Consider the following 24516-nt stretch of genomic DNA (forward strand, 5'->3'; position numbering starts at 1 on the left):
AACTACGATAAGCTTCGATCGATATCATGATTTTTTGCTTAAAGATTACTTTGCGAAGGGAAGAACAAAAAAAATGACACAGGAAACTCCCAGGAAACTTCAATGTATATTTTAAAACGGTATTGTTAACCGAATAAGCTGATTGAGTTTAGTAAGATTAGTAAGCTAAGTTTAGTAAGATTTGGCTGTTTGGCTGTGTAGTATGCACTCCACCGACAGATCGGTGGTTTCGGCGTTGATTCCTAAAACGAAAAAGAAAATATGAAACGTCAATTTCTTATTGAATTGCTATTCTCTCCTAAAAAGGGGGAGTTATTATCTTTAAGTTAAGAAAATCGAGTTGTGTAACTCGATGACTTATTTTAAACACTAACTTATCAAGTTATGTACTCGGCGACTTTATTTCATTAGGAATGTTAAATAACTCGATACCTTATTTCATAAACAGATTCATTGAGTTAGGAAATAGTCATAACTCGAAGCATGGCGAGAGAGAGAGAGAGAGAGAGAGAGAGAGAGAGAGCGAGATAGGAGGGGTGTAAATTTTTTCATCACAAAGTTAATTTTATAATGGAGCCCCCCATCCACATTTAATCAAAATTCGAAAGAGAAAACAAAAATTTCAAATTATTTTAAGCAGCCCTAAAATGCAATTTTAAGTTTTAATTATTACAGTAAATAGAAAGAAAGACCCCGTCCATTTTTTGTTTTTGATCAGAGGGAAGAAATTTTTGTGGTTTTGGGTGTCTGTCAACCACACGAAATTGAATGCCACAAAAATTTCTTCCATTTAAAATGTACTCGACTTCCCCTTCAATTAAATACAACTTGCAGTTAATAAAACATAGTCAACTCACCTGTAAAGGATTGGAATCAAGATAGGATTTCTTTCTTGTCAGTAATTATTCGAGTGAGCACTAGAAAAAATGGAATATATTTTATAAGATTATGTTTCAGTAGAAAAATTTAATGCGTTTTGTTAAACGAATTGATGACAGTAGAATATGAGTAAAAACATGTGTTTTTCATTTTTCTATGTCCTAATAAGCGTAGCTTTATTTTTCTTGATTTTCTAATAAGCGCGGCTTTGCATCGGATTCTAGGTGTGGCGCTTATTTTGAAAAAAAATCTATAGGTGCAGCGCTTAGGGAGCGCTTAAAAGAGGGTCATTCTGGTATTCTTTAATACATAATATTACTACATCCATTGTTTTAAACCAGAAATAGATTAAACATTATGCCATCTAGTCTCAGACTGTGCCATTTTAATCACACACTAAAGTAAGACAAACTATTTTCAGAGCAAACGTAAAAATTGTTATCTTTTTCTTTGAGCATTGCTGACCGGTAGTAAAAGCATACTGAAGTTTTCAAAAATTCCATGCAATAGAAGTTGAGAAAAAGGCCAAAAAGGCCAAAAACCACTCTTCCCTAAGGAAAAGCAAGCAAAATTGGGTTTGTTTACCTCCCTTTTAAAAAGCGATGGAGTGCAAAGACTGAAAACCGGAATTACGGGAATAGTGTGGAGGGGTCCGACCAACATTGCTACGTTCTCCAAGCAACAACATTAAAAGGGAGCTGCACAGTTTATTTAATAGACACTATTATTTGTTAGCCATTCCAAATATATTGTTTCGGTGTATGGCGGTAATCAAAAATATGTTCTGTTCGCGTCAAAACCACAGCTATTACTTTTTTAAGAGCGCACAAGAGTGTTATTTTGTTATTGTTTTATTTACATGATTACATACAGAGTGAAACGAAGAACTGGTTTCTGTAAGCTCTCAAACTTGCTTAAATAGCCGTCCATATAGTACGTACGCAAAGATTTTCCAAAAATTTGATACCCCCTCCTCCCTTGTTTGTTTGTACGCAGAGAACAATAGAAATGATGTCACTTAAACAATAGATGTACGCTTTTGCTAAACCCCCTCTCCCCCTTCACTGCGTACGTACTATATGGATGGCCCCAAAGCAGTGGGGATTTGTATGGATGTGGAAACCGTCCATTTTTCTAAAATGGTATTTGTATTCCAGTTTATTTGGCAATTGAATTGAATTGAATTGAATTGAATATATTTTCGCTGCAACACAGCAGGATAACCCCATAATTTGGTGTGCACGGTTTTTTTGAAGCCGCCATTTCTTTATTATTCTTTTGCGACCATAGCGAAGTCTTGAAGATGGTGGTGTGATTGTTGTAACTGGACCGTAAATGATGTAGAGGATGACGGTAGTAAATAGGACCCTGCCGACGCACCGGACTGTCCGGTGTTTTTGTCTGGTGGCAAAAAGTATCCTTTCGCTACACTGGACGCAATAAGTCCGGTGTCAGGCCGCTGTTCCATACAGGGAATTTTGAACGCCGGACATTTATGAAACAAAAAAATTAAGAAACACCGGACGCACCGGACTGGTCATGTCCGGTGTTATGATTGTCCGGTGGGAAAAAATATCCTTCTCCGACACCAGACATCCCACTTCCTTAAGTCCAGAGTAGACATTGTCCAATGATAAACAAAATTCTCATTGTACACCGGACTTTCGCGTGAATTTACTAGTAAATTCGCTCGCTCGATGAAAAATTGTAACAATTTTCCGACTTGTCAGACTTGGAATCTTTGTCTGGCAATTTCTTGGTCGGTCTGCTGACACAAACAGAACATATTTTTGATAGTCGCCTATATTAAAAAAATGTCTCAATGATTTAATTAATTACCTTTTGAAAGAAATGTATATGATGATAGCAGGGAGCAGATTCGCGATTGAGCAAGAAACTACAGTCAGCACCAAATGATATGGATGTTTGTATTTGCACTATTTGTAATAAATACCCACAGGATCAGCAGGAAAAACTACTTTCAGCATCAATAATGATATGGATAGTTACAACTGGTAAAAAAACGTGTGTCTGAAGCAGTCAAACGTCAAAGATGAAAACAAGACAGAATCCATTAGTTCCATAAAGTTTGAGCAGAATTAGATCACACTTACTAAAGATTAACATTGTCTTATCGCTGAATAAATTCTTTTAGTGAGTTAAACCATAGTGATTGGTTGGTATATCACATGACTTTCCGCGGCAAAGAATTGATGATTAGCCTGTAATCTTTGTTTTCCNCACTCTTCAAAGGAAAAGCAAGCAAAATTGGGTTTGTTTACCTCCCTTTTCAGAGCGATGGAGTGCAAAGATGCGCGAAAAAAATCCAAAAACGGAATTACGGGAAGGTGTGGAGGGGTCCGACCGACATTGCTACGTTCTCCAAGCAACAACATTAAAAGGGAGCTGCACAGTCTATTTAATAGACACTATTATTTGTTAGCCATTCCAAATATAATGGTTCGGTGTATGGCGGCAATCGAAAATATGTTCCGTTCGCGTCAAAACCACAGCCATTACTTTTTTTACGAGCGCACAAGAGTGTCATTTTGTTATTGTTTTATTTTCATGATTACATACAGAGTGAAACGAAGGACTGGTTTCTGTAAGCTCTCAAACTTGCTTAAATAGTAAGGGGGCCGTCCATATAGTACGTACGCAAAGATTTTCCAAAAATTTGATACCCCCTCCTCCCTTGTACGCAGAGAACAATAGAAATGATGTCATTTAAACAATAGATGTACGCTTTTGCTAAACCACCCTCTCCCCCTTCACTGCGTACGTACTATACCAGACCCCCGCGCTCGATAGGATCGATCATCGGAACGGCTCGATGACGGATCGATATGTGATCAATGGATTACTTAACGATCCGGACAGGAGATCGATGGAAGATTCAGCCATTAAAAAGTCTTGAGTATCGATCCTTCGTTGATCCATTATCGAGCTAGTATTTCAATCGAGTATATCGATTTGTCATCGATCGTTAATCGATTCGTCATCGATCGTTAATCGATTTGTTATCGATCGTAAATCGAGATCGATAAAAGATCGATGATAGATCGATAAATAATCGATAACTAATCATAAGCTTAAAAAAATCTTGAGTATCGATCCTCTATCGATCTCCTATCCGGATCGTTAAGTAATCCATCGATCACATATCGATCCGTCATCGAGCCGTTCCGATGATCGATCCTATCGAGCGCGGGGGTCTGGACTATATGGATGGCCCCAAGCAGTGCCCGCGGGCGAAAGATTTGTATGGATGTGGAAACCTTCCATTTTTCTAAAATGGTATTTGTATTCCAGTTTATTTGGCAATTTGGTGTGCACGGTTTCAATTTCAATTTGAAGCCGCCATTTCTTTATCATTCATTTTGCGACCAGCGAAGTCTTGAAGATGGTGGTGTGATTGTTGTAACTGGAACGTAAATGATGTAGAGGATGACGGTAGTAAATTAGGTGATTTCAAAGTATAGTTTTTAGTATTTATTCGCTCGCTTGATGAAAAATTGCAACAATTTTCCGACTTGTCAGACTTGGAATCTTTGTCTGCCAATTTCTTGGTCGGTCGGCTGACACAAACAGAACATATTTTTGATAGTCGCCTATATTAAAAAAATGTCTCAATGATTTAATTAATCACCTTTTGAAAGAAATGTATATGATGATAGCAGGGAGCAGATTCGCGATTGAGCAAGAAACTACAGTCAGCACCAAATGATGTGGATGTTTGTATTTGCACTATTTGTAATAAATACCCACAGGATCAGCAGGAAAAACTACTTTCAGCATCAATAATGATATGGATAGTTACAACTGGTAAAAAAACGTGTGTCTGAAGCAGTCAAACGTCAAAGATGTAAACAAGACAGAATCCATTAGTTCCATAAAGTTTGAGCAGAATTAGATCACACTTACTAAAGATTAACCTTGTCTTATCGCTGAATAAATTCTTTTAGTGAGTTAAACCATAGTGATTGGTTGAAAAGTATATCACATGACTTTCCGCGCCAAAGAATTGATGATTAGCCTGTAATCTTTGTTTTCCTCAAATAATGAAACGAGCTCCGTCTACCATGCGAGTTACTTACAGCGGGCACAGTGCAAATGAAAGGCCCTTACGCTAACCGCGCTGGGCCAACAAGTTTTATTAGCCAAAGAGAAGTGAATTGCTTTATAAAGGATATTTATTTCTCCGACCATGATGGAGTTTGTTTCGCTATTGTGAGTGATTCTTAAATTGTTTGAACTGCTTCGACTGCTTGAAATGCTTGATATGGGGGGGGGTGTACAGTTTGGAGGGTGGGATACATAAGGGATACAAAATTCTTCAAGAGTAAAGTTTCTAATATTCATTATAAAGTCGATTCAGTACATTTATAAATAAATAAATCACAGCTTATTCTGATGAATTTTGAATCCCTTACGTATCTATCTTAGAAAAAAAAATCAAAACTGACAATAAGGAATTTGTCTTAAAAAGGTTTTTAGTGCCTTTAAAAGGAAAGAAACTTTCTTGTAAATTTTAATCTTTTGGATGGTTATGAATTTCTTTAAAACGTCACTTGTCACTTTTGAGTGGACGATACTAGTTACAAAAGACATTTTCCTCAGTCACATAACTTTTTATAATTTTATGTACAGTATTTTAAAAATCTGGATTTTAAGAATTTTTTTCTATCAAATTGGAATATTAACTTTGTACATTCTTTATATATTTTTTTAGTTAAAATTTGAATTATGATATGCATTAACTTTTTAATTTTTTTTTTGAAAATTCTTTTTATAGTATTTTTTAATCAACTCATCAATTTATACAAAATTTAGAATTATAAAATTAACAAAATGAACAATACAAATAAAAACCCTGGACTAAAACTATGTTGGACTGAACTGGAATATTATTTGCGTGTTAATCGTTCTGCTGTAACTAAAATTATATGCTTGGCTGGAGAAACTGGGAGAAAATATATGGTCATTTGTATGATATGATGCTGGTAATTTGTTAATGGTTTTGTTGTAGTATTAATTCCTGTTACGTAATAGTGTTGGTAGAATGAGGCAACCTAAAAGAAAAGAAACAAATTTTTGATTCATTGGCAACTTGGAATAAACATTGATTTCACACCACCAAATTCAGCAACTCTAGATGCTACAAAAGTCACAAAAACAAGAGGTTAGTAAGACTTGATAAACTTTGAGAAAATACTACTCGAGTACTATACTTCAAAGTCACAATTTACGATTCTCTGCTTAAAAAAATTGACAAATAGGTATATTCTTAACAATGGTTGGTATTTTTACAGACAATTGGTATAAAATCTATTGAAGTGGTTATCAATTCTGAAAGAAGTAATTTTATCACACGTTTTCTCTGAAAAGAAAATACACAAATAAATACATCGGGGTGTTTACTTCCTTTAATTTTATATTTTACTCTGTTATTTTAGATATCAATCAACGATCAATTGTCAATTGGCTGTCATGACTCGTAAACAATTGTCACTGTTTTACTCCGAACTCAAAGTCGATGCTACAAAGTACATTCAGGTAATTTAATTAAACCTTACAAAACATTTAAAAACCTGAAGGCTTTTCTATTTTCTTACATAAGAAACTGTCACATTTGCTGAATGTCTCCATTCACCAAATAACTTAGAAAGTTTATATCATCAGCTTTTATTTTTGTTTTTTGTTTTCTCTACTAGATTATATACGATCAACAGTAGTTTCATATTGTATTCGTTTCAATCAATCGGTATGCTGTTCATTGTCAAATTGTCGTCGAAGAAAAACCAACGACTGGCGACCATTTAAAATTTTGTTCATAATAGAGTTATTTGTTGCTGATTTTGAAATTCATAACGTTTCTTCGCTCAGTGAATGAAAGTGATCAAAATGATATCATAAGTGTTAGCTATACTTGTCCATTAACCATTTCGTACTGCATTGTTTTGTTTTGCTTGATTATTGCAAAGATGCTGCTGGGATTAATATAATGAACTATTATTTGAAAAAAAACTATTTCTATTTGTAAAAGTAAATGGTCAGTCTATGTGACCTGTCAATTGAATTTTTGATAGAATCTTTGTATAAGTTTATAACAGGACATATCTAAAATTTTGTGATTTGTCCCTAAATTTTTACTTTATCTTCAAAATGTTAAAAGTTGAATTTAAATGCTTTAGATACGGAATGTTAATTTTCTATTCAATCTTACTACTAGGAGTTTTGAGTAACCTGAAGAAACATTTAGGCAAAGTGATTTTCTAGCTCTATTAAGTTTTCCAATTTTGCTTGATTCTTTATGCATCTAGTCCTTCCTTCCATCGCAGCTATTTAACTTCTTTACAAACTATCCAACTAATAATTTAACTATATTGGCTGACCTTCCAGCCTCGGCTGGTTTNCAACATTGATTTACAGAGAGCTTTCATCATTGCTCATGCTACTGTATCTGATAAAGCAAGAACAAGACAGCGAGCTGAATGTAAAACCAAGCGTCGGGTTAAGAAACATGCAAGATCTTATCAACTTACAAATCCAACCACAAATCAAACCATAATCGTTTGTCAAAAGTTTTTCCTCAATACACTATCAATTGATGAAAAAAGGAGTCCAAACAGCTCTTGCCAAGAAATCTGTTACTGATTCAGAACCAGATATGAGAGGAAAGCATGAGAAGCATGCTACTTGTGTAAAACGTCAAGAAAAAGTAATCGGGCATATAGAAATATTTAAACTGGTGGAATCTCATTATGTTCGCAAGGATACCAAGTACCAATATTTACCTGACGACCTTAACATAACTATCATGCACCGGATGTACGTTGAATGGTGGGAGGGAAAAAACTTTGTCACTGAAAGTTATACATTCTATAAAAGAGTTTTTAACGAACATTTTGATTTGAACCAAGTTTTTTCACAAAAACTGAAAAGGATCTAAACACCCGCCTTGGTCAAGCTTGGGGTGCACTCAGCGCATTAACTAGTGTGTGGAAAGCTGATATCGACAAGAAAATCAAAATCAAAGTCTTTAAACAGACAGTAGAATCAATTCTTCTATATGGGTCAGAGTCTTGGGCGCTTTCAAAGTCTCTTACAAAATTGTTAGACGGAAAGTATACAAAAATGCTTAGAACCGTATTAAACGTTCCGCCTAACACTCGAATAACCAACAAACGTCTGTACGACAAGCTCCAACCGATTTCAAACATTGTTCGCAAACGTAGACTAGCTCTCGCTGGACATGTTGCACGTCGCAATGAACCCGCCTCTCAGCTGCTGTTGTGGTCGCCTGATTCCAAGAAGAAAGTAGGAAGACCATCCACTACCCTAAAATCAATCATCATGGAGGATACAGGATTGAAGAAAAATGAGCTGCTTACCATCTGGCAAGACCGTGATGCATGGAAGAAATTCGTCATAGCTTCACCTTCTCGCTGAGTAGGATGAAGTTATGTATGTATGTATGTATGATTTGAAGTTCCAAAAACCTAAAAAGGTGATTAATGCACCATCTACAAGAACACTCCAGTTGACGCTCGATCTGATGAAGCAATAGCTGAACATGAACACCACATAAGTGAGAAGAAGCTGGCTCGGGAGCACAAAGAGAAAATGAAACAAGAAGCTTGTAAATCAAAGATCATCCTGACTGCTGCGTTTGACTTAGAGAAGGTTCTTTTGGCTCCCAACGGACAGACGTCATCATTCTACTATTCACGTCGTCTCAAAAACCATAATCTAACAATAACAGATATCTCAAGCATGGAGACCTACTGATACCTTTGGAACGAAGAAGAAGCTAACAAGGGTAGGTTTACAAAATTGTCAGATCTTTTTGTTGGTGATAAGTATTTCACAATAATCTTCATGTTAAATTTTAGTACAATGAATATGGTTAATAAGTCTCTTGAAAAATAAAGACTGTTCATTTCTGTCATTTTAGGGGCCTGCGAGGTCTCAAGCTGTATTGGTAAGTACCTTGAAGTCAAAAATGAAGAAGGCTTCAAAGAAATAAATCTTTTTGCTGATCGTTGTGGTGGTCAAAATTGCAACCGAATGTTATTGAATTTGTTGAGTGAATCAATCAAAATGTTTGAATTTGATTCAGTGTCCTTAAACTTTTTGGTTTCTGGACACTCCCAAAACGAGAATGATACCGCGAATTCGGTCATAGAAACAAAACAATTTATACGACCAACCAATGGGGAATTTCAATCCAGATGGCTTTCAAGAAAAATACTTGTAAATTGGTCAGGTCAACTACAAAAGTACTATTGCTTTCCCACAATTCACAACTGTGCTCAAAGACAGTGTGTTGGGGTGGTTGAAGCTTATAATAGTAAGGGGGAAAGAAAGGTAAGAAAGCTAAGAAGAGTAAAGGTAAAGGCATCAAAGTTTACTGGTCTAAAGTTATGCAAGTGAAGTTCACAAAAGAGCATCCTAACAAAATGTTTTTTAAGTACAACTACGGTAAAGAGAAGTTTCGCGAGATTAAATATCAAAATGATGTAAGCAGTAGACAGACCAAGAAAAAGACAAAAACACTCACAAGTTGTATACAGAAAGTCCTGGGATCAAAGCAAAGAAGAAAGAAAATTTGTTAGAGCTATGCTATTGTATTGTAGTCATTTTTTAGAAACTTTTTGAATATGTTAACATTGTTGTTTTGAATTTGTTAGAATTGTTGTTTTACAGACAGTTTATCTATAGACGAGATTTATCGTTACCTCGTTTGTAAGTTCATCTATTTTCAGCAATTCAACATATACTTAAGTCCATTTTCCAATGAAATTTATAGAAAAAAAAGGCCTTATGTCCATTTTTCTTGACCAAAAAAAAAGGCGCGCCATTATGGCGCACCAATTGTTTTTTTTTTCTTTCAAAAATGCAATACACAACTACCAAAAAGGTGAAATTAGTGAAAACACTTGTAAATTTTACAATAAGTTTTTGTGATTAGGCTCAAGCAAATAATGAAAACTTTAAACACGATTTCTGCAAAACAGTGATTTTGGAGCACTCTTATTTTACTGCGACGATATGGGAAACCCCTTTTAATAATAAGGATTATAGATTTTTTTAATAATGAGAATAGGATTTTATCTATCATTAATCCATTGATCAATTATATTATTTGGCAATGGATTGATTATCTTATTGATTGTTGATCAGGGTCATCCCTATACTATGTACGCAAAATTTGATTACCTACTATATAGAATTAATGTATCAAACCTTTGTTAAAATCCTGATGTCAGTTGTCGCTAGAGCCAGGGGTAGCCAGGGTAGAGAGAGTGGGGTGGTAGAGTACCAATCCATTAATCGGTTATCAATCATTGATCAAAAAAACTATTAATTGGATAGTTGATAATATTTTTCAACTTTATGTAATTATTTTTCTACTAGTGAAATGTTCTTGCAATTCAACGTGTAGCCGTAATCAAACTACAAAAGAAGGAAGAGATGGAAAAGTTGTCAACAAAGGATGCCCTTGCAAAGCTAGAGGGGTTAAATGTACTGAGCTTTGTAACTGTGGTACCAAGAAAAAAAAATGTCACTAAGCCATGCATGAATGGTCGCCCTGTGACCGCTTCAGTTGTGATGGAAGTCANTATTTTTTTCATTAGAAATTCTACCTATTTATCATTTTCCGTTGAAATTCAATACCGTCATTCTTTAATTTATCCTCGTCCTGAAAATAATTATTTTGAAGGGGTTGTACTATACAAGTGGAAATAAAATACCTTTCAAATTGAAGTTGATTGTCGTAACTAATACTTAGAGTAAAAGAGGGTATCGAATCGTTAAATAGGGGTTGAAAAATTGGAAAACACCATTTTTGGTTACTTTTTATGTATTTTTTTTTTCTTTTTTTCAAATTTTATTCAAAATATACTCCTTTACTATAATACTATAATTAGAGGAAAATTTGACTTTATCGTACTAAATTGGAGGAAAATCCGAAATTTATATTATGGACTCTCACTAATAATTAGAGCTATAGTTATTTCAGTTGCCATATTTAATTATAATTCGCATAATTAGAGGACGATTAAATTAAAAGAATGACGGTCCTAACTTTTAAAGATGTAATTTCTATATAGATATAATATACATACATTAGAGTCTATTTTACATAACTTTTCGTTAGAAAATTTATACCTAATCCAGTCCATTCGTTGAATTAAGGTCTTATTTTCCCTATTTCAAAATAATTTTGAGATTGATTCAAAAATTTTCGTTTCCATAGTGATGCTATTGTTTAAGGCCGGTCTTGAGTTTATCAAATATTCTAATTTGTAAAAGACCTATTGATTAGGAGTCTAATAAAAGAAAAACAAACAAGTCTCATAATAGCTTTTGATTCTATTGATTTGTTGATATAATGGATTTAAGAAAAAGGGGAAAGGGATCTTTCCCCGCCAAAAATTTTTCCCGCTCGAAAATACAGCTGGAGGCTAGAAACAAAAGAGTAAATTCTAAAAGGGCCATGGGATCTCTATTGAGATAATGAAACCATTAACAATTGGATAAAAACATTTCTTTATTGTATTGTGGACCATTTGTTTGCTTATTAACAGAAAACAAATTGTAAAAGGTCCATTGGATCTTTTATCTGTTGGGTGATAAGCCATTTAATGTATTTTAGTATCGGAGTTAATGAATCTATACATTTCTTTATTGTATTTGGGCCATTTGTTTGCTTATTGCGTAAAAAATATTCTGGAAATTAGGTCAGTAAAATCTCTACCAGCAACGATCTACTAGTAAATTACCTTAAAATTGTTATAGCGGGATTAATTTCAAAACTTCGACGAAATTTTCTATTTCATTCCATTGAAATTATAATAAATAAACGAAGTTTGTTCAGGAGGATATGGTTTCATATCTATACTTAAAGATATAAAGGCTTTTATCTGTTGAAATGATTAAGAAATCGTCTTTTTCAATTTTTGACCGCCAAAAATTCAAAGAAAAAAAATCGAATATAAACCCCCTTGACAAAAACTGACAGAAAGAGTTCGGCTCAAGACATTGTCAAAAATTCAAGATGTAGAATTTAAAAATAGTCCCACAGCTTCAAAAATACTGAAATTTTTTTTTATTAAGGACATATTTCCATAATTTGAATTTATAAAATTTCTTCAACATTAATTGTTATGGGTACCATTAAAAAGCAAAATTAATGTAGATTTTGAATATATCGCTTTAAAACGAAAAGTTGAAAATTTTTATGGTTAAAAATCGAATTAAAAATATCTCATGGAAAAAGATATTCACACCGGAAGATACGACCTTAATAGCAACGAGATTCGGCAATTTTTTGTGCGATTCGGCAGAATTTGTTTTGGCGATTTTATAAAATTTCTAATTTTGGCGAGAATTAATTTTTACGACCCATTTTTTATTAAATATTTAAGCTTAAGAAGGACGGAAAAGGGGGCTTTTAGGCGAAATAGAGACTACTGTGAAAGAAATTTAAATTTGGCGAGAATTGATTTTGGCGAATGGCCTAGAAATCTTAATTTAGCTGGAAAAAGTTTTGGTGAACTTGGCGAATTCTTGAGACAATTCGCCAAATCGCCAAAAAATTTTTTCCGCCAAATTTTTTTTCTCTTTTAAGCTATTGTTTTTGTCACCTGTTTTTTGTAAGCTATTATTTTTGTCACTTTTTCGTTAGACAGTTACGGATCCTTCTTTTTGATTTTTCTACAACATTACATGATTTTTATACGATGAGCATCACTTGCTATTAGCCTTGATATCCAGCCAGTAAACTTGTTTTTTGACGAAAAAAATTTGACCCAAGTAAATTCTCTACAAGTGGAGTTTATAGGCTTCCAGGCTACATTTTCAGCCTTTTTGGACTATTTTTTAATTTTTAAATCCTCCTTCAGTCTAGAGTTTGTACTCAGAGTTACAAATCTACCCTTCTAACCAACTGTACTTAGAGTTTACTGGGTAAAGCAATTACAATTCATTTGTGGTTATAAAACATCCTGGGGAATTTCCGTTTTGTCTCAAATAAAAATTCTCAAATTCTGATGATGAACATAAAAAAATTAGAAACTAAAAATAGATTTCCCGAAAATTTTTGTAAAAGCTTCTATTTCTAAAAATCTTGAAAGCAGTGGTGTTTTACCAAATTTTCATTTCAATTTTTCGTTGAAAACAGTCATGCGTTAAGAGTTTAATTCTTTGCGGACAATTGTATTTTTTGTAAAAGAGGGTAATGGTAACGTCATTTTTATAATCACCAAACAATTTGTGAAACCAAAGTTTTATCTTCAAATTCCTTAACAAATTTTCTGATTATGGTCAGAGGCCTAGAGAACATTTAGAACTTAGAGACATTTTAATTTCATTATAAATTGATACGTAATATATTTTTATCCGTTTTATAGATCATTTTTAGACCTTTGTCGTTGCGTTTACAAACATATGAGGATTGAAAATCAAATTCAGTGTGCTTATGCCTTTTCCTACCCCGGCTTATAATATATTTTTTGAGTGTTTTTGACAATTTTCCTAAGAAATTGGGTGTTTTAGGGCCCTACGAAGCCTAAAATGTTCTTAACTTGTTCTTAGCATTTTGGCCATCGAACCTTTATGTTCTTACATAGTTTGTTCTTATAAAAGAATTTGTATACCGTTTTTCTTCCAGTAAGCACCGCCCTGTAATAAGCGCGGCATCTTCTATGTACTAGAAAATCAGGAGAAAATGAGATTTCAGTACAGAAAACATTACGATACAGTTCTCGTATACGTTACTTATCTACGATAGAACATCAAATTTTATATAGCAAGAACTCCTCTCTAAGGATTTCACCCAACTAACCGATCGAATTTGAAGATAAGGCAAAAAACTCAGAAACTTGAAATCTGAAATTTCAAAATAAGTGCTGCCTTCTAATAAGCTAAAATCACGAAAATTAAATTAGCGCCGCGTCACTTATCAGAGGAAATACGGTAAACGAACGTGGGCAACACACTGGCTCAACCTTCCCTTTTGTGCAAAGATCCTGGATTTTCTGGGTCGTTTTGCTCGTGACGTCATAATTTCAGTTTTGTGACGTTTTAGTAACTTCGAGTTATTTGATAAATTTTTCCCGTTTTTTGCGCCTTTATATTCAATAAATTGTATCAATTTTGCTCCATTGTCCCAAGAAAAATCTCTAACCCATCTCCCTTGTGTTATCCATATATCACCTTATTGTAATCTTTAAAGTTTTTTTAATTTTGATCTTGTCTGGAAAAAAATATACCATTGAAATTAGAAATCAAGACTGAACTATCGTCATTTAATTTCTGTTTCAGTTTTAAATATTTTTCCTACACGGATGGGGGTTGGTAATCGGAAAAGCATACGTACGCGGAAGGGGGATACTGCCAAAGCGTAGGTGAGCCTTGAAAGGGGAGGGGGTTGGATGAGGTCTAAGAAATTCCTATCAGTTCGCAAGGGAATTTTTAAAAAGTCTTTGAGATCTGTTCTTGTCCTTCTGAATGTGTTTGCCTGAATAGCAGCTGAAAATTTTCCATCTGTTCTACAAAACATTTCCAGTAGTGTCTTTATAGTATATTTAAGACTTTTGAACCCTCCGGGGCCATCCATATAGTACGTACGCAGTGAAGGGGGTTTAGCAAAAGCGTACATCTATTGTTTAAATGACATCATTTCTATTGTTCTCTGCGTACAAGGGGGGAGGGGGTATCAAATTTTTGGAAAATCTTTGCGTACGTACTATATGGACGGTCCCCTTACTGTCTGAAGCCGTTTAAAAAGTCGTGACCTGGAAATTGTCGATTGGTTTGTATAGATATTTAAACTGTCTGACTCGGTTTCTTTGCTCAATCAAGGGCCCCCCTTTACTACTAGTCGATTTTTCAAAGTGCTCAAATAAACAAATTTTTATGCTAATCTGATAGAGCTCGAAGAGCTGAGTAAGAAAATGCTAGAGAAAAAGTGGAGTCATGTGCTTAGTTTTGAACATCTGTTGCGGAGCTAGGGCCCGTCGAAGTCTTCAAAATGGCCTCAATTTAGCGCACTCCAAACGATCAAAACTGTATTCCCCCAAGCTAAACTACCTTAAGGGAGCTTATTTTAGCAACTAAACGGGGAAATTGGCGAGAGAATTCGAAATTTTGCCAAATTTAGTTCCCACCAAAATTAAATTTTTTAGGTCATTCGCCAAATTAAGTTCCCGCCAAATTAAATTTTCTGCTCACTCGTCAAAATGAGTTGTCGCCAAACTACCTTAATTAATTTTTTTGATGTCTTGCTTAAAATCCAACAATATTGCTCAAAATAAGGCAAAATAGAACATATTTACGATGTCATTCGCCAAAATTAGTTCCCATCATCAAAGTTAAAAAAATTAACTATTCGCCAAAATAAGTTCTCACCAAAATAAAAAAAATCGTTGATTCGCAAAAAATTAGTTCTCGCCAAAATTGAAAAAAAAAATTTTGAATTGACCGTTCGTCAATTTTAGTTCTCGCCAAAAAAGTTCCCTTAACACCCAAAAAATATATCCACCACCTAAACTTTCTTTCGAAGACTTATCATCCTTTAGAAAAATTTTTACTGTGCGATTTTTTCTGATTTTATTTATGGTTTTCGAATTCTTTCATGACATAAATGTTTTACATAACATCTAAGAAAAAATTATATAAATCTAATGCAGCACGCCAATCTTCTGGCTTTTCTAATCGATTTGTCTCCATAACATGATCAAAATATTCCGAGTATTCGTTTCGATAGTCTCTCTCACTACCACGTTCTCTGAAACATCCTGAATTTTTTCGAAAGGAACTGCTTGTTTCCGATCTTCTGACCCGGCCAATTCAGGCAAGTAGTAAAGCGAATCAGGACGCCCAGCAGTCATTCCGAATGCACTTTTTCGAATATAATGAGTGTTCCAGTGGAATCTAACTTCATCCAAATCACGTTGAAGCACGTCTGAAAAAGCGTACCATAAAGCTTCCATCATTAATTCAGATGATGTATCGATCGATTTCACCCCGCCCTTCTAGATCTTTGAAAAAGTTTCGCCACCAACAAGCTCTCAACTTACAATATTGTGACCACCAGCTTTCGATTCTTTGATTTCGGGGCGATGATACGTAGCGATGTGCTCCTAAATCTTCTCGAAAATAAGATTGAACCGCAGCAATAATACTATTTTCTGTTCCCAGGTCTGTTACGAGACGCTCAGGGCAACCTTGATTTTCGGCAATGGCAGATAAATAAAAGCATGCTACGTTATCAGGAGAATTGTTAGAACGGGTCACTCTCAACCATAATACACGACGACTATAGCCATCAATGGCACCATGAATTGGAAACCCCCATGGCTTTAATTTATCATACCCATCGGTATGCCATGCATGATTCGGGTCAGGGTTGATATACCTTCTCCTTTTAAGACGGTGTCGTCGGCGATCATTTGTGCCTTCAGGGTCCAGCTCTCTTTTAAAATTTCACTTACAAGTTTACGTGGTACTCTAATTCCACTAATTTGAAGGGAGTGCCATACCGTTCTGTAACCACCAGCCGATCCTGGACCATTTATCAGACGACGAATTCGATCTCTGATTTGGTCAAGAGTTAGATTGTTATGCCTCACTGTATTTCTCCTCTTCAAACCATAGCCATTTAATTTCCTCAAAAGTGTGCTATAGCTTATTGTGATTCCATGGTACTTAGATAAGAACCCAAGAATTTCTTTATATTCAAAGCCTTGGTTGAAATAAGATCTCAATATCTCTTCCTCGTCCATGGGATTCCTGGCTTTCCTCCTCGTTTGTGCAGCAGTATCCTATTCTTGCTATTTTGCTACTTTGGTTACTTTACTTCAAAATGGAGTGACGAAATTCAAAATGGAGCGACGAAATTCAAAATGGAGCGACGAAATTCAAAATGGAGCGGCTAAATTCAAAATGGAGTGACGAAATTCAAAATGGAGCGACGAAATTCAAAATGGAGCGGCCAAATTCAAAATGGAGCGAGGAAATTCAAAATGGAGCGAGGAAATTCAAAATAGCGTGAGAATAAAAAATTTAGAGTGACAGTTGTGGGCCACCGTAAAACAGTGACATCTCCGGGCCATCGCAACATATACTAATTCGCGAGTTTCCACCAAAAAAAAGTTAGTTCTAAGAGGTGTATCACGAAAATCATTTTCTAGCCACTTTTTTCGACCTCAGCCGCGCGACTACTGACCATACCCAATAAAATAAAGTTTATATGAGAAGCCATACCTAAAAACACTGCAATAAATTATAACATCATTTCACATATTTTACGTTACGAATTGCGGTGAGTGGTGAAGGTAAAGCCAATCCAAAGGCAAGGTGAAGCATCGATGTCTGACGGACACCAATGTCTGACAGTCTGATCTTTCCAAAAAAAAATATCGAGATTTCTAGTTTTCCCGCGCTATTTAATCAGGGGGTTTTACAAGAAAATTATCTCATTACTACTCAAAAAAGTTCTCACTTTTTTTATGTGAAATTTCAATAAAATAATCCATCGTTACCTTTCTTTTTTGACATATTTTTCAATGGTATTCAAACTTAAGTCTTTAGTTCAATGAATTTAATTGATGATTATTTCAATCAGATAAACCCCCTAACAATCTACAGCGGACGTACACGGACAATCTATCGAATGGCGCGGAAAAGCAAGATGGCTGCCGAAATAAAGTCTTATAATTATAGTCTCTGGTAACTGTTTGCTTGTTCACTGAAAAGATGGATACGGCAGCTTAAATTTGAAAATCAGGGAAGTGTGGGGCAGATCTTTATTTATACAGGCTAATTATAGCACATTTTTAAATTAAACGTTTCGGGACGGTCCGGAATCTGTTATAAAGGTTGGATTTGGGGGACTCTATCTACAGTCAACTGCTCTAACAGTCCAACTTGAGACTATCTGACAAAACATGGGACGGCAATTCGGTCACCATTGCACCGAACCTCCAACGTCATTTGATTTGAGTTAATGAACGGCGTATTTAAAAATACACAATTTCTCTTTTGCACCCAATAGGCTTTTAAATCGAAATATGAAAAAATCCGTATAGTGGAACACACGCAAGTGTCTGTGCACTCTCAGAGGAACGAAGAAGTATGATTGATAAACTTGGTGGAGTTATCAAAACAAATTTTTTTTCAAAGAGATTTAACAGTAAGTGAAAATACAGACCAGATATGAAATTTGGAATTGGAAGTGTGGCTGTGGGGCAGATCTTTATTTATACGGGCTAATTATATCTAATTATAGCACATTTTAAATTAAACGTTTTGGGACGGTCCCGAATTGGCCTACGAAGAGGTTGAATTTGGGACTCAAGTAAAAGTATAACTCAAGAAGTTTTTAGTCCCCATTTTCCTTATTTCAAAGTTTCTAAAGACCAGACGGTGTCAATCGAACGAATCGAATGCCGAATCAATTGAACGCAATTGAACGAAATCAAATAATTGCAATTCGATTCTCGAACGTAATCGAATCGCAATCGAATATTACCCTGGATTTACTGTTCGATTGCTTCGATTACGTTCGATTGTATTCGATTACGTTCGATTGATTCAATTGTATTAGATTTTATTCGCTTTGGTATGTTACTTAAGCACTCGGCTGCCCACGCTAAAAGCTCTAACAGAGTGATCCAATTTGATTTAATCGCAATCAAACTCATCGAACATAATCGTAATCGATCAAACATTAATCCAATGTTATTGACAATCAATCGAACCAATCAAACATAGTCAAATATCAATCGAACATTACTCGAACGCAATCGAACACAATCGAATATTACCCAGGAATCGGCCGTTCGATTAAGATTCGATTACGTTTGACAATCGAATCGCAATTATTCGATCGCGTTCGATTACGTTCGATTGCAATTTTTTTTCGAAGTTGTTCGATTGACACCGTCTGGTAAAGAAGGAGGAATACTATATTGGGACAAAAAATTTACATAGTGTAATAAAGCATTAAAGGTGAAAAATACGCTTTTGAATGTTTCTAAAGAAGGCGGAATACACTACTATAATCTTACTGCCCTATCATAGTATTCGCCTTTTTTGAAAAAATACGTTTTAGAATGTTTCTAAAGAAGGCGGAATACACTACTATGGACTTACTGCCCTAACATAATATTCTGCCTTCTTTAAAACAATACGCTTTCGAATGTTTCTATGTTTCTAAAGAAAGCGGTATACAATATTGGGACAAAAAATCTACATAGTGTATTCCGCCTTCTTTGAAGAAATAGGCTTTTGAATGTTTCTAAAGAAGGCGGAATACACTATAATGGATTTATTACAATAGTACCCCTCTCTTGGTCTAATCTGTAAAATTTAAGATTTTAGACGTGGTGTCCCTATTTTTTACAGCAAAAATGAAGTAGTACCCGGTACTAAATATGGATGGGTGGTACTAAACAAATTTTAGTAAAAAATCAAGTTAGTACCCTATGGGTTAGTACCCTGCCTCTGTACCCCCCTGTCTAAAGAAGGCAGAATACACTACTATGGTCTTACTGCCCTAACATAGTATTCCGGGGGGGTTTTCACTTTTACGGTATGACGGTATTGGGCCTTTTTACCCCCGGTAAATCGGTATTACGAGAAAAAAACGACGGGATTATGGTATTTCATTTTCTACCGGTATCGGTAAATTGCTTGTTTTTTTGTCGGTATTTCGATATTTTTATCAATAAAAAACGGTATTTCGGTATAAAACTATTTACCTTTTAGTTTCTTCATGAGTTTCATGCAGAAACATTTTCAAAAAAGATGAGTCTATTCCGCTATTTTAACAAGTAAAATTTTCTTGCTCGCTTTGCTCGCACAATCTTGGATTTCCTATTGACTTATTGTCATGGTGAGGTTATTCAAAATAAGTTAAACTTTATGATATCCAAACAAATATTTTTGTTATTTTTCTGCATTTTTTAATGACAGCTTTTGTGATGCAAATACTGCATCCAACGAATGAGTCTAGATAAAATTTTCTCCGTCAGCACTAAATGATATGGTCATCTCTCTGTATTCACTTATATTGCTACTACAATACAATACATAGGCATTCTAAATTTTAAATTTTTTCTTGGGCAAAATTCTTCGAACGCCGCACCGGGTACGGCAGGTACGTCGCTCGCCTTACCATATTTTTGCCAACAAATGGTCAGTATTAAATAAAATCAAAAATTGTGTGACCAAACAAGGCATACTTGGCTAACAATAGCGTATTAAGGCCGTTTTTCAATAACAAAGGAAAGCGAAAATTGTCGAAAAATTTTCGCGCTTGCTTCGCTCGCGTTCTTATCATGGCGTCCTCCAGCTTTTTGGTCCCCCCTAATATGAGCTAAAATCCCCCATCTGGCCTTTTCCCCCCACCTGTCTTTAAAATTCGTGCTCCCCCCCCCAATTGGGAAATCCCCCCTAGCCGTATTGTATAGGGGTTGCGAAGTGATGATCCAGACTCGCCTCAATTCGCAAGCTACTAATAGCAAAAAAAAGACTCTCAAAATCCCTAGAAAGACAGGCTCATAAGCCTGAATGCCCAAACACACCAGGAAGGTCTGTATTTATCCCATTACTCCCCCCACTAGGTAGAGGACTGAATATACCCCCTATTCGCCTTTCTCCCCCCATCAAGCTTGAAATTTTCACTTCCCCCCTGGCACCAAAATCTGATTCCCCCCCCCATCTTCCTGGGGGGGGGGATGATCCCATGCTTATTTTCCAATTATTTTCTTCCCTCCAATAGGGGGGGTGGGGTTCATCTTTAGAATTCGCGTCCTCTAGTTGCACCACAGCACCACCTCTATGAAGCCTGTGTTGAAGTCTACAACTTCTCAGACCATCATTGGCCCAAACCTCGATTTTTAATTGATTCTCAATATAAAAGACATCTTACGGGTTTGCGAGGAAGAAATTATTGGGGGGAAGGCTTAATTTTGCCTCCCGTAACAAGCAAGTAACTTTGTTGCGGCAGACCTAAAGTATTGCTTTATGAAAGCTTTTAATAAAAAGCTGTAAAAGAGGCCTTAAAAAGTCAACAATATCAAGAATAAGGTCACAAAACTAGCAAAAATTGGCGAAAATGTTTGGTATAAGAATAGGTCAATCTGTTTAAAAGAGACCATACAAAAGTTAAATTTAGCCCAGTAAGGTCACAATCGTTTAACCAAAGATGTAAAAGCAAAATTGGTGCATGAACGTGAAAATGGTTTTTTTCGCGCGCGAATACGTGAATTGGCAAAAGCTTGTGCGTGAATACCTAAATTTAGGGTTGACTGGGGGCCTCATAAAGTACAAGACTTGTTTGTATGTACAGTATCTATTTTTTTACTACACAATAGATTTGATAACTGAAAATTCATTATTTTTGAAAAAAAACATAAATATAATATCGGTATCGGTATTAGGCTTCCTTCACCGACGGTATTATGGTATATGACCCAAAATTTTGTCGGTATGACGGTATTTAAGACCCCTGAAAATCCCCCCCTATTCCGCCTTTTTTTAAATAAAACACTTTCAAATATTTCGAAAAAAAGCGAAATACACTACTATGAATTTATTGTTCTAACATAGTATTCCGCCTTCTTTAGAAAAATCAAAAAGTACAAGATAACGTCTAGTATTTATGTGGTTGCTTTTTGTCATGTCTATATCCGAATTTGCATACATAAAAATTTTCGTTTCGGCAGCAAAGAAAACCCAAAAAAGCTAAAGACATGAATGATTTGTGATTAAGTATAAAATCGGCGAAAATCCTTTGTCTGAAAAGTCTAATCCCACTTGGGGCTCGAGTCTAATTAGGCCTGCTTGCCCATAGTTACAGGGGTTTGTGCAAAAAAACAAATATAGAAAGTTTTCCACATTCCCTATTTCGATTGAACCAATAAAAAATGAAACTTTTCCATGTTTCACTTTTTTGCACCAATTCAGACCAATTCCTCAAAATGAAATTATTTAGGGTTTAAAGTTCTTCTTTTATTGAATGATTTATTACGGCACTTTTTTGACAATCTAACTCTTGCATCAAATTCCCGCTTTCTTCAGAAAATTGAAGATGAGAAAAAACCGAAGCCTTAGGATCACAGATAAAAACAAATTTATGAAGGGTGAGATTTTACAGTTGCCCTACATGCAAGGCACTGAGAGGCCAAGAGTGCCAAAAAGAAGAGCCATGTGAAATGAGCCAATCTCATTGGTGGAATTGGAACTTTGATAAAAAGCTGACAAAAAATGAACAAAAAAATACATAATGAAACAAGAGAAAAAATAATGACAATGAAAGTATTGGACATAAAGTAAAATGTGTAAAAAGTTAATTGAAAACAGAAGCTAATAAAGCACAAAACACTGAAACCATGAAAACAGAAGACTGTGAAAGATGAAATAAGATGAAATAAGATACTGCTTGGGACTGAAATTCTTTAGTTTTACTGAAATTCCCTAAAAATACATCAGAGCTACCTTACAAATGGCCCGAATTTTTCTGTAGCACTCAGCAATTTTGAACTTGAAATAAACCCAGACATGACTCACACATCTTTCATGTATTTTCAGGTCGATTTTTTAAGCCAAAATTTAAAATTTTGTGACCAGAACTTAAGACCTAAAGGGCTAATTAGACTACACAATATATTGACGAACAATATTCGACAAAATTGTTTGCGGACCGTATTGTAAGCAGTAAACAACTGGTACTCTATTATAAAAAGGAATTTTCTTTCTTTAAACAATCCCCCTTTATTGTTGGAATATTGCAAATCGAGCTGACAATATATTGCGGACATCTTTGCGGACATTCAGCAATATATCATCAATATATTGACTGACAATATATTGTGTAGTGTATGTAGCCCTTAAGATTAATGTCCAGGCCAAAAGAATGTTTTGCTATTTTATATTAACATGACTTGAAAATTTTTGGGTATGTTCTGGCCATAACACAAGTTCAAGGTCCGTATTATGCATTGTTTGTTCCAAAGTTATCACTAGCAAATGAAACCGTTAAATTAAAGTCAAAATTAAAAAACAGACTTACAGTACTACTGCATTACTTCAGCTTTTTCAGAAAGTTTTCCCTCTTGACACATTCCAAGGTTTTGATTGTTAGAAGTGAAAAATTTACAAAGAAACTAGTCTTCTTACAATTTAGATATCAAAATAGGCCAAAGCTAATCATTGATTCACGTATCAAAAAATGTCAAAATACAGAAAAAATGTATTTTGGGGGTCAACCAGTAAGACATTGATAGCAGTGATGTTCTTTTAGGATTGAAGATCAACTGTAGCTGTATGAATTGCTATTCCCAAGTATATTTGTCAAAGTTTTCACCAAAAAATCCCACTTTAGCATATAAAACTGTAATTTTTAGACATCATGCTTTGAAAAGAAATTTTTTTTTTTTTTTTGAGAAATATGCCATTGTTTGATTTTGTACTATAAGGAGGTTGCTAATGATTCAATCTTCTTATGATTTTTTTCTATTTATTAACCAGGTAGGTCCATAAAGTATCGCAGCATTTATTATTATGTTCTGTTTTTCCCCTCACTCAAGATGAAGAAAAATAATAAAGAAGGAAATTATGAAAAAAAGGATAACCAAGTAATGAATAAAAAAAGGGAGAGTGGAAGTCTAGATGAGTCGTCACCTCTTTACACACAGTTTCTTCTTTATCAGCGTGAATTGGACACACGTAATGACAAGCGTGAAAGACTGGTCAAGTTGTCAAGAGATGTCACTATTCAAAGCAAACGCACTATCTTTACTCTGTTGAGAAAAGAATTCAATAAGGAAAAGATTTTGTTGGAAGGGAAGAGCAAGATAGCAGAGATCAAACTGTTACTGGATAGGATCAATTTGGAATTGGTGAATGAAGATATACATCGCTTTCAGCGTGCTTTCTCTCCAGGGATCCAAGAATATGTAGAGGCAGTTTCTCTTTACCATTATATCGACACAGGGAGTGTGATTTCTTATGAGGAAACACAACAAACATTTTTTGATGTTGAAAATTTCAGTTACTTTTTGACTCAAATGGATTATATGCTTGGTATCGCTGACCTGACAGGTGAAATGATGAGAATGTCAATCAATGCTATTGGTAGTGGTCATTTTGAAATTGTTGAAAGCACATGTTCCACACTTCAAGAAATCTACTCCAATTTTTCTATATTTTCAAACAGTAATCGAGATTTGTCAAGAAAATTAAGCGTCATGAAAAATAGCTTGCAGAAAGTTGAAAAGGCACGTTGTAATTTGAAAGTTCGAGGCTCTGAAATCCCTAAGCATTTACTTTCAATGTTGCTAGATGAAACCGATGAAAAGATTCATACAGAAGAATAATTATTTTTGGACCTACCCTGGTGGAGGTCCTATAAATTAACCGTTGTATGTATGTTCGTTCGTTCGTTACCAGCTTTTCTCGAGATTGACTCATTAGTTTTTTCTGTTTTTTTGCACAAAGATGCATAACTATAAACCCTTGAATGTGACGGAGTCCGATTTTCGGAAAAAAAATTTTTTGGCTAAATTTGAGCCAAAAAACGGCTAAAAAACAGGTTTTTTGGACTCTGTGAAAAATTGGATC

General features: G+C 35.0%; 2 protein-coding genes and 2 long non-coding RNA genes across 4 annotated transcripts; 3 read left to right on the forward strand and 1 right to left on the reverse strand.

The window, feature by feature from the left end:
• Positions 1 to 195: 195 nt before the first annotated feature.
• Positions 196 to 3043, reverse strand: LOC136799731 (uncharacterized). Its single transcript, XR_010845560.1, has 3 exons — positions 2719 to 3043; positions 858 to 917; positions 196 to 242 (listed from the first exon to the last, which is right to left on the reverse strand). It is a non-coding gene; the product is annotated as an uncharacterized lncRNA (long non-coding RNA).
• A 2808-nt stretch (positions 3044 to 5851) lies between these two features.
• LOC136799711 (uncharacterized) lies at positions 5852 to 6695 on the forward strand. The gene is made up of 3 exons (XR_010845559.1): positions 5852 to 6061; positions 6336 to 6435; positions 6594 to 6695. It is a non-coding gene; the product is annotated as an uncharacterized lncRNA (long non-coding RNA).
• Positions 6696 to 8016: 1321 nt separating this feature from the next.
• LOC136799819 (uncharacterized) lies at positions 8017 to 8331 on the forward strand. Its single transcript, XM_067056526.1, has one exon. The coding sequence runs from the start codon at positions 8017 to 8019 to the stop codon at positions 8329 to 8331; it is 315 nt and encodes a 104-aa protein (XP_066912627.1).
• Positions 8332 to 23485: 15154 nt separating this feature from the next.
• Positions 23486 to 24425, forward strand: LOC136799732 (translin-associated protein X-like). Its single transcript, XM_067056444.1, has one exon. The coding sequence runs from the start codon at positions 23535 to 23537 to the stop codon at positions 24270 to 24272; it is 738 nt and encodes a 245-aa protein (XP_066912545.1). The 5' UTR covers positions 23486 to 23534; the 3' UTR covers positions 24273 to 24425.
• The last annotated feature ends 91 nt before the right edge of the window (positions 24426 to 24516 follow it).

The sequence above is a fragment of the Clytia hemisphaerica genome, unplaced genomic scaffold, assembly GCF_902728285.1.
Source record: "Clytia hemisphaerica strain Z4C2 unplaced genomic scaffold, Clytia hemisphaerica genome assembly, whole genome shotgun sequence".
NCBI lineage: Eukaryota > Metazoa > Cnidaria > Hydrozoa > Leptothecata > Clytiidae > Clytia > Clytia hemisphaerica.